This window comes from Suricata suricatta, chromosome 2, assembly GCF_006229205.1.
Source record: "Suricata suricatta isolate VVHF042 chromosome 2, meerkat_22Aug2017_6uvM2_HiC, whole genome shotgun sequence".
Taxonomy (NCBI): domain Eukaryota; kingdom Metazoa; phylum Chordata; class Mammalia; order Carnivora; family Herpestidae; genus Suricata; species Suricata suricatta.
This window is the reverse complement of record NC_043701.1, coordinates 110,512,234-110,527,312: the sequence shown is the minus strand read 5'-3', so window position 1 is coordinate 110,527,312 and position 15,079 is coordinate 110,512,234. Positions and strand designations below refer to the sequence as shown.

Sequence of the window (15,079 nt, the reverse complement as noted above, 5' to 3'; positions counted from 1 at the left end):
AACTATCAATATAATAATATAATTACAACTCTACTATAGTTATATTTAAATAATCTTGAAAAACAACTATAAACAAGCATAACACACACATACACACACACGGGGGTGGGGATGTTGCTGACCTTTTCCAAATCTGGCTCACGAAGAGCTAAAGCCAGTTCATTATTATCCATCACTGACGCAGCTGCTACATCCAGTGGTGTTGAACCTCTCATAGCTGGTGAGGCTGTTAATGCAAACAAAGTTGAGACAAAACTCAGGTTGTGCAGCAAATATGAATTTTATATAAAAACATACTTTCCCTCAAAATTTCATTTCTAAGTATGACACATACTGCACTAATCTAAAATTAATTTGCATTAAAGTTTAATTTTTAAATGTAGTATATTCTCTTTATCTTAAAGATGAAATAAAAGCCTTAAATGTACTTACCAAGACCAACACTGCTGTTCTCCAATAAATAGCTGAGATGATCAAACATAGCTTTTTGATTCTGCCTACTTATACGACAGAAGTAACAAAGAAAACGGCAACAGTTGGCCACCATCTTGGGAAAAGTGATTTCCTACATAAAGAGCATTTAGTTAGCGGTGAGAGCCAGTGGTCTTCAGAAAATTGAGTTCAGAAGTTGAGATCCAATGACATTGTAATCCATGGGTGCCCATGTCTGCCAAGCCTTTGAGACTAAAGACCTTCAAATTCCTCGACTTTAACTCACTTAGTCCTTGAACCATTGAAAATCAAGCCCAGCACTAAGTTAGAAACTTCATTATCATCAATGAATTGATATGGAATTAATCTATAGCCCTAAATCTACAGACAGCACAAATCTGGTTAGCCATCAGGCACACTCAGTTGTGAATCCTGACTACCATTATCAGCTGTGCTTTCTTGGGACAGTATTGAGCCTCAATGATTCAGTTCTGTAAAACTGGATTACAATGAATAATAATACTGACTGTAGGTAAGAGAGAACAAGACCTCTTGTGAAAAGTTCCACTGCCTGGAACCACAGAAGGACATTCTTATCACAGGTGTTACTGTTGCTGGTTTTAAGTTTTGAGGATTCACACCTTCCCTGATTTGCATTTGTCACTGTAATGAGCACCGTGATCAGAGGGCCTACACACTAGATCCCATCAAACACATCTCCCTTGAGTGCCCAATCTTGTTCTTATATACCCCAGATGATTCCTGGAGTCCCTCCCTAACAGAATATTTTATAAATATCTTTGTAAGTCTGTTTAACTGAACATGAGAAATATGGACTCCTTTCCATATTTTGAAGAATATATCTTAAGATTTCCAGAAGTACTGAAATATAGTTTGTAAATCATAGGTCATGAAATTATACTGATTCATATGAAGTTGCCTGTTATATTACTCTGTTCATCTGGTTTTAAAGAACATTATTTTGACTTTGAATCACTTAAAAATTTACTTTATAGTCTTTAAACAAATATTCCAGAACATCATATTCAAAACTTAGCCTGGATTGGGAATTTACTGGGCCTTACTGTTGTCTAAATCAAGAGAAATGTCTGGTTCTGAGAACATGTTTGTGTTTTGGACTTTTAATGTGATGGTCATTAATTTATAATTCATAATTTTAAAAAGTTAGTATAGTATTAACGTTTAAAGTCTCTAAATAACCACAAAATGGGAACAGTCTAGGAGTCAGCAAATTATACAGCGTAGGATAGCAACTGTTGCCAACATCAAAGGAAAAAAAAAAAACTAGTAGCATATTCAATTCTCAATCTGTAAGGTTTTGTTATGTATTTTTTTCAAAAGAAACTCTAAAAAAAATTCCTCCTAAGAGAATTTAAGAAATCCTCATTAAAAATATTTAATGCATGCCCTCAGAAGTCCTATTTCTTGGAACCTTAAGAATCAAAGGTTTTCCTTTACCTTGGACTCCCCACCTCCAAGGACATTCACCATGACCTCCATCACAGTCTCATGCATCCCGAGTGCCCTCATGAGATTAGGGTGTTGGTAAAATACCTTATTGTTCATGATATCCCTAGAAAGGACAATAGAGGTGTGGGAGGGAGAGAGGAGCACAAAGGTCAGAGAAAAATTTAAATGACAAAATTTATCTGAAGTCCTGATAAATCTTTTGGAAATAATTACTGGCAGGAACAAAAAAGTAAACATAATCATGATTAAAAATTAATAAAAGTCAAGGTTAATAAGCATAATTAACTGAATTTTCTTCAAAAAATGATAGCCTCTCAAAAATGGTATGCAAATTATATATTCTTTTCCATTACAAGAAATGTACTAAATATGTAAACATTCATCTATATGAAATATACTTTTGGACACTTATCATTCCTAATTTTATATATATCCAAACATCTGTTCAATCTTCTTTAGTATAGAAATACAAGTTTCAAAGAGAAACTGAATACACATCAAGTCTAGGTACAACTAATCTAAATCCAGCAAATTAAAATGGATTAAATTTAAAAAAAAAACTGCTGCAGACAATACCCAAAATATTACCTATTATCACTATTTCATTACATGTATTTGTATGTAAAGGTATCCTTAAGGATATTACTGGTTAGTAGTCATTAAAAATAAAGAACTCTTGATTTTTATTTGAACACGACAGGACTATTTTGTAGAATAACACTCATATGGATTTATGTTCTCCCTCTCTCTCTGCCCCTCCTCTACTTGTGTTTATTTATTTTGGAGAGAGACTGAGTGTGAGGGCAGAAGGGCAGAGGGACAGAGAGGGAGACATTGAATCCGAAGCAGGCTCCCGGCTCTGAGCTGTCAGCACAAAGCCCGATGCAGGGCTCAAACCCACTGACTGTCAGATCATGACCTGAGCCGAAGCTGGAAGCCTAACCAACTAAGCCACCAAGATGCCTCCCCTTTCTAAAAATAATTTTCATTATTTTTTTATGTTGCTTCATTTTTGAGAGAAAAAAGAGAATGTAAGGTAGGAAGGGCAGAGATCTTTGGATCTTTTTCAAATTTTCGTGGACGTTTTTCCATGATTTACTTTTGGAAAATTGATCTATCCTTTGTATTTTTACCATTTTAAATACAGTAACTTTATGTTCTCTTTCCATCACTGTATTATCTGAACTTCTTGAAACAGGTGTTCTGACACCACTAGTATTGTATCTGCTGACCCTTGCTTACAGTGGATTGTTTCCTTATGTGCTTTGCAATTTTTTATTGTAGGTTAACCATTGGTAGTATTTAGGTTTTTCCTACAAGATTTCAGTGATTTGAGGCCAATTTTTATGCTCTCAGTTTGGGAATCCTTACACTACACATGAGGTATAAATGTTAACCCCCAAATTTACACAAAGCACACCTATGATGTTGAACTCTCTCCCCATTCTTTTTTCAAGGCCCAGTAGGCAAAATTTATAGACAAAATTCCTTATTATTTCCTGCTGATGAGTGTTTGTCTCCTCACAGATTTTAATTTTATTAACCTTTACTTTTATATATGATTGCACATTTCTGAAAAATTAATTTAAAAAACCCTCTAAGATACGTGCTGCATCATTGCCACCTTAGCATCTAGTTGTAAAATTAGTCATTTTACTAGTGAGCAACTTTTCTATTTAGCTTTAAAATATGTCTAAAAAAGTGCAACCTCATTTTACAGGGGTTACAGGTATATCTCACAAAACTGCAGATTTGGTTCCAGATCACTGTAATAAAGCAAGTATTGCAATAAAGCAAATGGAATAAATTTTTGGTTTCCCAGTGCATACAATAGTTATGTTTACAATATACTATACTCAATTGAAAGTGTAACAGAATTATGTTTTTAAAGAACAATGTATAGGAGTGCCTGGGTGGCTCAGTCGGTTAAGCATCTGGCTTCAGCTCAGGTCATGATCTCACAATTTGTGGGTTCAAGCCCTGCATCAGGCTCTGTGCTGACAGCTAGCTCAGAGCCTGAAGCCTGCTTCAGATTCTGTATCTCCCTCTCTCTCTGACCCTCCCCTGTTCTCACTGTCTCTCTCTGTCTTTCAAAAATAAATTTAAAAATAAATTAATTAAAAATAAATAAATTAAAAATAATATATATACCTTAATTAAAAAATACTTTATTGCTAAAAATACTAACATTTCCTGAGGTTTCAGTGAGTTGTACACAGGTCATCATAACAAATATAATAATAATAATAAAGTTTGAAGTATTGTGAGAACTGCCAAAATGTGACCCACAGAGACCCTATGTGAGCAAATGATATTTAAAAAAAATGATGCCGATAGACTTGCTCCATGCAAGGTAGTCATAAACTACCTTTGTAAAAACACACTATCTGTAACGTGCAATAAAGCAAGGCACAATAAAATGTGGCATGCCTGTAATCTAAGCAGTGTATCTGTATTAATATACATATGGTGCACCTTCTGGGATAAATGATTAGAAAGAAGACATTTATAAGACAGAGGTTGTAATAGTTAAATAACTTACCCTAATCCACGAATCATAAGCTTCTCTTCTTCTTTGCCCATTCTTACACTCAGCAGAGAACGAATCTGACCGAGAGATGCCAGCAGGTTGATAGTATCCTCCACGGAGACACCATTTATAGTGTAGGTCTTTGGCAGAGCCCGGACCAGACCCCCAATGCCATCATACTGTCGATGGAGCAACACAAACATGGCCCTCACCAATTCAGGGTCTTCAATGACAGACTCTTGTGCCCATCGGACCATGGTCTCAGAAATCAACTGCTGAAGAGTGGCTGCATAGTCATTATGGATTATTTTTTAAAAGGAAAAAAAATGAGAGAAGACAAATAAGTTGGGCATTTCAGCTGTACCTCTCGTATCCTCAACCTAATACAGAAATGAAAAACTTCATTTAAACATTATATATATGTATAAATATGTCAATAAAAATGAGTTATGAACATGCCAAGGCAAAAACACATAAGTTTTTCCTTAACAATCATTCCTTTAATAACAAAGTTAAGCTGTTTCAGAGTTAGAGTCACATTTTCAGAACTGCTGCTGGCAATGCATAGGACAGTCTATAGGAGTTGTCCTATCACTTCCGCCCAGAAGATATGACATCACACATGTTTATAAAGTCAGTCACGGGCACTCAAAGAACTATCTGTTTTTCTCTCTCTACATTTGCACCATTTGCAATAGTGACCTCACATAAATATATTTTTACTATAATGTGGATCCCTAATTGCCAGTTAAGATGTCAGAATGGAGAGGATTGAAAACTGTATTCAAGTGAAAAGTTATTCTAATGTAGATTATTTGCAATGCAACATGCAGTTTAGTACAGATAAAAGCAACAGATCTTCCAAAACTCCTAAAAATAAGTAATAAAAATATCAAAGCTCAGTAGAAAGATATGACCAACTTATACACAAGGAGGTACTGAATTCCTATCATCAACACAGTGACAGGTTTTCAAAAGAAGCTGTTTTAACTGCTTTATTCTACTTATGATTTAAGGAAAAACAAAAACTACCAATTTTAACCAAACATGAAATGCAGATTAAAAAGCCAGTATACTGCTACATGTCTCAAAATAAGGCTGATATTCTTAGTACATCAGAACCATAAAGCAGATAATACAAAAAGTGTTTCATAGAAAACCCTGAACTCTTATTTGGAAGAAGATGTGATTCAGATTTGTGATACTGAAAAGTACATTTAGAAGCAATTGTATGGATACAACTAAAATCTGTCATGAGTTTGTTTTTCTTCTTTCATTAAAAACTATTCACACACCAGTGCTGCCTCACAGAATGAATGGAGACTTCGATGTGAGGTAGAGAGTAAGATGGATCTCACCAACCTGCTACTTGAACCTCTCCTGGGTGAATGTCATGTCTGAGACTCACAGCCCCGGTGTACTGATTCATTTTCTGAGTATCAGCTGTTATTCTTCAGTTAAATAGGTTAAAAATAAACCAGAAATGTGTAATGGTTCAGAAAATATTACAGAACCAAAATATAGTTACAGATACTATTTAAACTTTAAGGAAAAAAAAGTTGAATTTGGTGCAAGAATGTTTGGAAGTCAATAGCATAATATTTAGATATGAAAGCTAAATTTCCCTCTTTGTATGTTCTCTTGATAGTCCCTGATCAAATACCTAAATTTTTGGTCTTCTAGGGAGTCCATCCATCCTTCTAATACTGCTACCGCTTCACCTGTTCCTACAAATACAGTCTGATGCTCATACCTACTTCTGGCAGCCACAGAGAGCTACTTAAGAATTTGATTCTTAGGAGCTCCTGGGTGGCTCAGCAGGTTGAGCATCCAACTTTGGCTCAGGTCATGATCTCACAGGTCATGATTTTGAACCCAGCGTTGGGTTCTCTGCTGTCAGCATGGAACTCGGAGCCTGCTTCAGATCCTCTGTCCGCCACCCCCCCGCCCCTCCCATCCCCTAATCTCTCCCTCTCTCTTTCTCTCAAAATAAATAAATAAACTTTAAGAAAAAGAATCTGATTCTGAGAAGCTGCAAACTCAATTTTCTCACTGGCTCATCTAGTATGAAGTTAGCTCAAAGGAGGAATAGATGCCAGCAGCTGGGATGCTTCACCAGTGCCCTTCCATACTGCTTACAGGACTTCTTGGAGTCACTCTCAACTGGCTTTTCGGCTTGCTTCTTCTTCAGGTATGTCACTTTTTCAACCAAGGACAGCAGGCGTCCTCTAATTGTTAAGTCACTGTTTCCATCAAGAGACCCATCTTCATCCAGCTCAATTCCTGGCATGAGAAAAGCAAAGAGAAAGAGAAAAGAAAAATGTTTGAGATAAATACATTTGGAGAAATAAAGCTCTGGTTTTGCAACTTATCCATACATAGCTTTAAGCAATGCTGTCATGTCCAGAAGAGGAGACAACACAGAGTTAAGCACCCTTGTTCACTAGCGCTCAGGTAAAATCCACCCAGTGGCCTCTCGTCCTCCTTTCTCTTTTTCCCTTGCTCCGATGGGCCCAGGGCTATTAGCGGCAGAGACAAAATATAACATGAAGTAGAGAGCAAAAAGGCACTCTTAAGAGTACAGATCAATTCTGCTATTTGGTCTGGGCCTTAGGCTGACCCTAAGGCATGTCTGACTTTGGGTGCTATCTGCACAGACCCATAGCTTTGCCCTGCCAAAACACATCCTATACAAAAGCCACCTCAATTGCTTCTAAAAATCACAGTGGTATTTTAATAAATTGAGAGAAGAGACAGTAGGCATAATTTGGTATCATAAACCAGAGGATGCTTTATGTCTCAAACAATAATCCTACCAATTTACAGCACCCCTTTATTTATAACATATATACAGTATAACTTTTCTGGCACTCATTTAGTGGTTCTTCATTCATAAGCTGAAGTAATATGCAAGGAAATGCTTGTATGCTCTTCATTAAACTGAAATAAAATTAATGCCACTGGTGCTATACATCACTTAAGAAATGACTAATTCATTTTGTTTCACTGGGACACTTTGTCCATATCACTGCTTAAAGTGAAAAAGCACCACAAGTTGAAAAAAACAAATTAATTCTATTTTAAAAGTTCTTATAATGAAAGGTGAGGAAAGCTCCCTTAATAGATTTGGGCTACTTAAATATAACTTAACAAAGGATTTCCTTAAGCATTAATTAATTTCAAAAGATATGTGCCACATTTTCTAGGCCAGTCCTAAAAGGTGCCCAACAACTGGTTTAAAAACAACTATTTGTGATCAAATGTCTTTAGACTAAACCAATCAATCATCTCTCTCTGACAGAAGCATATGGTTATTTGTCCTCATTCAAACAAGGAGTGTGAGAAGGAAATAGTAATCATTAAAACTAATAAACAGAAATCCTAGAGTCAGAAAATACAATAACTGAAGAATCTGACTGAGAGTTTTTAAAAGTAGACTCAACATGCAGAAGTATCAACAACCTGAAAAATAGATCAATGGAAATCATGCAGTCTGAATAAAGCCTCTGAGATTCATGGGACAAAATGAAAAGAAACAATATTCATATTGTGGGAATTCCAAGAGGAGAAAAAAAAAGGGGGGGGTGGAGACAGAAATTATATTGAAATAATGGCTGAAAACTTCCCAAATCTGGGGAAAGAAATAGACATGTAGATCCATGTGGCCCAAAAGACTCCAAAGATGTTGAACCTGAAGAAGTTTATATGGAGACACATTGTGATGAAAATGTCAAAAAACAATGGCAAAAAAGTAATTTTAAAAACAGCAAAAGAAAGAATTATAGAAAAGGGATATCCCATAAGAACAGTGGCAAATTAGTCCTCAGAAACTTTTCAGGACAGGAGAGAATGGGACCACATATTTAAAATACTGAAAGAAAATAGCTGTTAACCAAGAATTCTATATCCAGCAAAACTGTCTTTCGGAAAAAGAGGAGGAGGATAAAGATAGAAACTTTCCCCAACAAACAAAAGCTGAGGAAGTTCATTATCACCAAATCTGCTTTATAGGGAATGTCAGAGGGAGTTCTTTGAATGGAAGTCAAAAAACTCTAGTTAAGATCATAAAAACACAAAAAGGCAGCATAAATCTCATCAGAAATGGTAAACATATAATCAAAGTTAGATTCTACAATATGGTAATAGTAGTGCATAACTCATGATTATCCTTTAAAAACTTTTTTTAGTGAGTTAAAATAGGTTGTTATAACTTTAGGATATTATATGTAAACCTCATGGTAACTACAAGGGAAGATTTTGTAGTAATTATTAAAAAGAACATAAGAAAAAAGTCAAAACATACTCATAACAAAAGATATAAATGCAAATACACAGAATACAGCAGGATAAAAAAAAGAAAAATTTGATCTATAAAACAACCAAAAAATTAATGAAATAGTCCTTATTTACCAATATAATTACTTTAATGGATAAATGGATAAAATTTATAAACATTTATAAAATTATATTTACCAATATAATTACTTCAATGGGTAAAATGGATAAAATTCTCCAACCAAAGACAAAAATAGCTGAATAAAAATAAATAATAAAAGAAAAAGTAAGATCCAACCATATGCTGCGTTAAGAGATTCATTTTAGCCTTAAAGACAAAGACCAAGAGTGAAGAGATGAAAAATGGAATTTCAAGCAAATTGTAACTAAAAATAATAATAGTTTAAAAAAACAACAACCTCCCCTCAGAACACCAAAATCAAACCAAAATACCAAGGGAAATTATACTTTCATCAGAGAAAAGAGACTTTAAACTAAAAATGGTAAAATGAGACAAAGAGGGTCATTATATAATGATAGAAGGGTCAATACATCAATAAAATATAACAACTATAAATATTTATGCACCCAATATTTGGAGTACCTAAATGTATAAAGCAAACACTACTAAAAAAATTTTTTTTAAAAAGATAATAGGAAAATAAAGAGTAATACAGTACTAGGTGGGGACTTTAATACCTCACTCTCAACAATGAATAGATAATCCAGGAGAGAATCAATAAGGAAAGAGTGGATTTTAACAACAATGTAGATCAAATGACCTAGAAAACATATACAAAACACTCTATCGAACAACAGCAGAATACACATTCTTCTCAAGTGCACATGGGACATTTTCTAGGATAAAATAGGTGCTAGGCCATAAAACAAGTCTTAGCAAATTCAAGAGGGTTGATCATACTCATTATCTTCTCTGACCACAATGCCATGAAACTAGAAATCAATGATGGGGAAACCTCAAAATTTCATGACCACAGGGAAATTAAACAGGATTCTCTTGAAAAATCAATGAATCCAAGAATAAAATAAAGGGGAAATAAAAGAATGTAATGAGACAAATAAAACTGGAAACACAACATGCCAGAACTTATGGGTACAGCTAAAGCTGCTCTATTAGGGAAGTTCATAGCACTACACAAGTGCCTACATTAAGAAGCAATAAAGATCCCAAATAAACCTAAGTCCAACCTTAAGGGACTGGAAAAAGAAGATGAACAGAGCCTAAAGTTAGCAGAAGGAAGGAAATATTAATGAATAGAGCAGAAATAAATGAAATATAGATAAAAAAACAATAGAAAAGATTAAGAGTTATTTCCTTAAAAAAATTACAAAATTGACAAAACTTTAGGGAGACTAACCAAGGGGAAAACAAAACAAGACTCAAATTAATAACAATATAAATGATAAAGGAGACATTTTAAATGAAAAAGATACCACAGAAATTCACAGAATTATACAAGGTTACTATGAAGATTATAAGCAAACAAACTGGACAACCTAGAAGAAATGGAAAATTCTTAGAAGCATACACCTCCCCAAGAAAGAAATAGAAAATCTGAATAGACCAATCATTTTTAAGGAGAATGAATCTGTAACCAAAAATCTCACAATGAAGAAAGGCTTTAGCGGTGAATTTTACCAAACATTTAAAGAATTAATAGCAATACTTCTCAAACCCTTCCAAAAAAAATCAGAGAAGGAAACACTCCTTAACTCATTTTACTAGGCCAGCATTACCCTGACACCAAAACCACAAAGAACACTACTAGAAAAGAAAAACACAGGCCATTATTCATGATAAATATAGATGTAAAATTTCTCGGTACCAGGAAGTTGAATTCAAGAGCATATGCAAAGGATCATTTTCCATGATCAAGCACGATTCATCCCTGGGGCACAAGGATACTTCAACATATGCAAAACAATCAATGTGATATGCCACAATAATAGAATGAAAGAAAAGAATCATATGATTGTCTCTGTAGGCATGTTGGAAAGAACACTGAACAAAATTTAACATGCATTCATGATAAAAACTCTTAACAAATTAGGCATAGAAGGAATACAACTCAACATAATGAAGGCCAATATGACAAGCCCAGAGCTTCTATTTCCCAATGGTGAAGTATTAAAACTGTTCCCTCTGAGATCAGGAACAAGAGAAAGGCACCCTCTCTCACCATTCCTATTCAACACAGTACTAGAAGTCCTTGCTAGAACTTTATATTTGCAGAAAACATGATTTTATATATAGAAAATCCTAAAGATTGAACCAAAAGTTGGCTTGATCTAATCTGTAAATTCAGTACAGTTGAAAGACAACAATATGTATTGCTTTTATAAACTAAAAAATAAAATTTCTGAAAAAGAAATAAATCAATCTCATTTACAGTAGCATCAATAACAGTAAAATACTTAGGAACAGGTTTAACTAGAGATGAAAGATTAAATTTTTTTTTAGTTTGCTTATTTTTGAGAGAGAGAGAGAGAGAGAGAGAGAGAGAGAGAGAGAGAGAGAGAGCGCGCATGTGTGCACGCAATGGACGAGCAGAGATAGAAGGAGACAGAGAATCCGAAGCAGGCTCCAGGCTCCAAGCTGTCAGCACAGAGCCTGACGTGGGACCTGAACTCACAAACTACGAGATCATGACCTGAGCCAAAGTCAGATGCTTAACCAACTGAGCCACCCAGGCACCCCAGGAGGTGAAAGGTTTCTATGCTGAAAACGATACTATATTGGTGAAAAGAGGAAAAGGCACAAATACACAGAAACGTATTCTCTATTATTTGGAAGATTTGGAAGAATACTGTTAAAAATGGTAATCTTATCAAAAGTGATCTTAGATTCAATGCAATTCCTATCAAGATTTCAATGGCACTTTTTATAGAAGTAGGAAAAAACCTTCCTAAAATTTATATGAAATCACAAAATCCTCCACTAGCCAAAGAAATTCTGAGAAAGAAGAGTAAATCACAAAGTATCGCACTTTCTATTTCACGCTATAGTCATCAAAACAGCATGGAACTGGCATGAAAATGAACAAGATAAATGGAAATGAATCGAGAGCCCAGAAATAATCCCAGGCATACATGGTCCACTGTTAGTTGAGAAGGGAGCCAAGAATACCCAATGGAAAAAAGACAATCTCCAATAAATGGTGCTGGGAAAATTGGATATTCACATTTAAATAAAACTGGACCCATATCTTAACCACTCATAAAAATTAATTATAAATGGACTAAAGACTTAAATGTATGACTCCAAATCATGAAAATCCTAGAAAAATAACATAGCCACAAAGCTCCTGATATGCATCTTGGTAATGATTTTTTGGATATGATAAATAACCATAAGCAACAATACCAAAAATAAACATATGGGACTGTATCAATTTAAACGGCTTCCATAACAACAAAAAGAAACCACAAAGTGAAAAGAAAACCTACAGACTCTATATCTGATAAGGACTTGATATCCAAAACATATAAAGAACTTCTATAACCCAATTGCAAAAAAAAAAAACCAAAAAAAAAAAAAAAAAGGAAAGGAAAAAACTCAATTAAAAAATGGGCAAAGGACTTGAAGAGACATTTCTTCAACTCGAAAGAAGACATATGAAAGGCCAAATGGTACATGAAAAGATGCTCAACGTCACTGGTCATTAGAGAAATGTAAATCAAAACCATTATTAGGTATCACCTCACACCTATTAGAATGGTCATCATTGAAAAGGCAAAAGATTAACAAAATGCTGGTGAGCATGTGGAGAATGGGAGAACTTGTGCACTGCTGATGGAACTATAAATTGGAATAGCTACTGTAGAAAACAGTATAGAGGATCCTCAAAAACTGTTAAAAATAGAACTGCCATTTGATCCAGTAATCCACTTCCTGGGACATATCCAAAGGAAACAAAAGCACTACTTTGAAAAAGGAATGTGCACCTGCATGTTCATAGGAGCATTATTTACAATAGTCAAGACACGTAAACAATGTAAGTGTCCATTGACAAATGAATGGATAAAGACGTTGTGGTAAATACAGACAATGGAACATTATTTAGCCAGAAAACCAGGAAATCCTGTCATCTGTGACAACACAGACAGGACCTGAAGGCATTATGCTAAGACAAAAAAGTCAGACAGAAAAAGAGAAGTACTGTATGATATCACTTATATGTAAAACCTAAAAAACAAAACAAACAACTCAGAGAAAAAGTGAGCAGACTTGTTATCAGAAGTGGGGAGTAGGGAGAGAGGAACTGAAGGAATGTGGTTAAAAAGTACAAACTCCCAATTATATGTTAAATAAGTACTAAGGATGCAATGTACGGCATGATGATTATAGCTAACCCTGCTATATGATATACAGGAAAGTTGTTAAGAGGGTAAATCCCAGCAGTTTTCATCAGAAGGAAAAAATGCTTCTCCTTTATTCTTCTTTCTGAAATTTTAATGCATCTATATGAGAAGATGAATGTTTAGCAGGAACTCTTATGGCAATCATTTCATAAGATATGCAAATCAAACCACCACACTGTATACCCTAAACTTATACAGTCATGGTATGTCAATTATTAATCAATCAATCAATAACACATTTAAAAGGACTTAGAACTCAAGAAGACATTACCACAATGTGTCATCAAATCCTCATGAAAATCTAAGAGCTGGTCTCTGATTTCTTCAGGGCATGGACATTCACTTTTTTCATCCTTAAAATTGAGAAGCATATTGATCTGAAAGTTTGGAAAAACAAGAAAGGGGAAGAACAAAGAGCAAAAGAAAAGTGAAATCAGGAATGACACGGCAAAGAAGATCATAAAAACCAAAGATGTTCAAATCTTTGAATATTCACAAACTGTAGCCCTACAGAAGAAAAATCATTATCAGTCAATACAACAAATACCACAAAATAAATAGAACTACTCAAAGCCTAGCTTGCTGCAACATAGTTATATAATTTGCTTCCTCTTTCTCAAATCCACAATATGTTAGACTCTTGTATACTTAGGGTTCTTAAATCAACTAAATGTTATTTTTAAAGTATTTGCTTCTCCTAGATTTCCCTTTTTCTAGCTAATTTCTAAACTTTATTGAATGTGTTAAAGAATTCTTTTTTGAGAAGGATATAGTAGTAAAGGCAAAGAAATATTGTAAATACGATAGAAAAGTAATATAATAGATAACTTGCTTTTTACTAACGTTAATAGTTTAATTAACCAAATTCAAGAAGGAATCCTCAATTGGTTTTAGCTTTAGACATAAAACTATTATACTTCTGAATAAAGAAAAGAAAGGAATGGTGCTGTTTCATAAATTACCCTAAGGAAACAACTTTAAGTTTTCTTTTTAGAATTTTTACTTGAATATTTGTTTAATTTTTATTTTGAGATGACTGTAGATTCCTACACTATTGTAAGAAATAACACAAAGAGGTACCATATACTGTTTACCCAATTCCCCCAAAGGTAACATCTTACAAAATAGCAGTACAGTATCACAACCAGGAGACTGACATTAATTGTCAAGACAGAGAACAATTCTATCATCTCAAAGTCCCTTCCATTATAACCACATCCACTTCCCTCATATCTGCTCCTCATCCCTCATTCCTGTCATCACTAACTGACTGTTGTCCATTTCTGTATTGGTGTCATTTTAAGAATGTTACATGAATGGAATCATATAATATACAGGCATACATGCCTATGTGATCCTTCTGATGTCCGCAGGGTCTATGATGATACCTCATTTCATTCCTGATAATTTGTGTCTTCTTTTACCTATGTCAGTCTTGTCAGTGTTTTGTAGATTTTATTGATATTTTTAAGTAACCAGTTTTTGGATTTATTAATTTTTTTCAATTGTCCTGTTTTCAGTTTCACTGATTTCTGCCTTTATCTATATATTATTGCCTTCTTTCTGCTTGCTTTGGGTTTATTTCACTCTTTTTTAAAAATTTTTTTAATGTTTATTTATTTTTGAGAGAGTGTTGGAGGAAAGGCAGAGAGAGAGGGAGACCCAGAATCTGAAGTAGACTCCAGGTTCTGAGCTGTCAGCAAGGCTCAAACTCACAAACCACAAGATCATGACCTAAGCCAAAGTCAGATGCTTAACTGACTGAGCCACCCAGGCACCCCTACTCTTCTTTTTCTAAATGCTTATGATGTCAGCTTAGATTACTGGGTGTTTTCCTCTTTTTAGATGTATTTTTTTATTTTTTATTTATAGTTCATTGTCAAGTTGGTTTCCATATAACACCCAGTACTCTTCCCCACAAGTGCCCTCCTCCATGCCCATCACCTATTTAATGTTATAAATTATACT

General features: G+C 34.5%; 1 protein-coding gene across 1 annotated transcript in view; it reads right to left on the bottom strand.

Annotated features, from left to right (window-relative positions):
- Nucleotides 1-15,079, bottom strand: part of RYR2 (ryanodine receptor 2) — a 526,329-nt gene that overhangs the window by 200,911 nt on the left and 310,339 nt on the right. Inside the window, exons 39-44 of the mRNA XM_029919427.1 lie at nt 13,383-13,488; nt 6,593-6,736; nt 4,466-4,739; nt 1,912-2,026; nt 433-565; nt 123-226 (exon numbers count right to left, since the gene is read on the bottom strand). Coding sequence (XP_029775287.1) covers nt 123-226; nt 433-565; nt 1,912-2,026; nt 4,466-4,739; nt 6,593-6,736; nt 13,383-13,488 — 876 coding nt within the window. The remainder of the gene's footprint in view (nt 1-122; nt 227-432; nt 566-1,911; nt 2,027-4,465; nt 4,740-6,592; nt 6,737-13,382; nt 13,489-15,079) is intronic.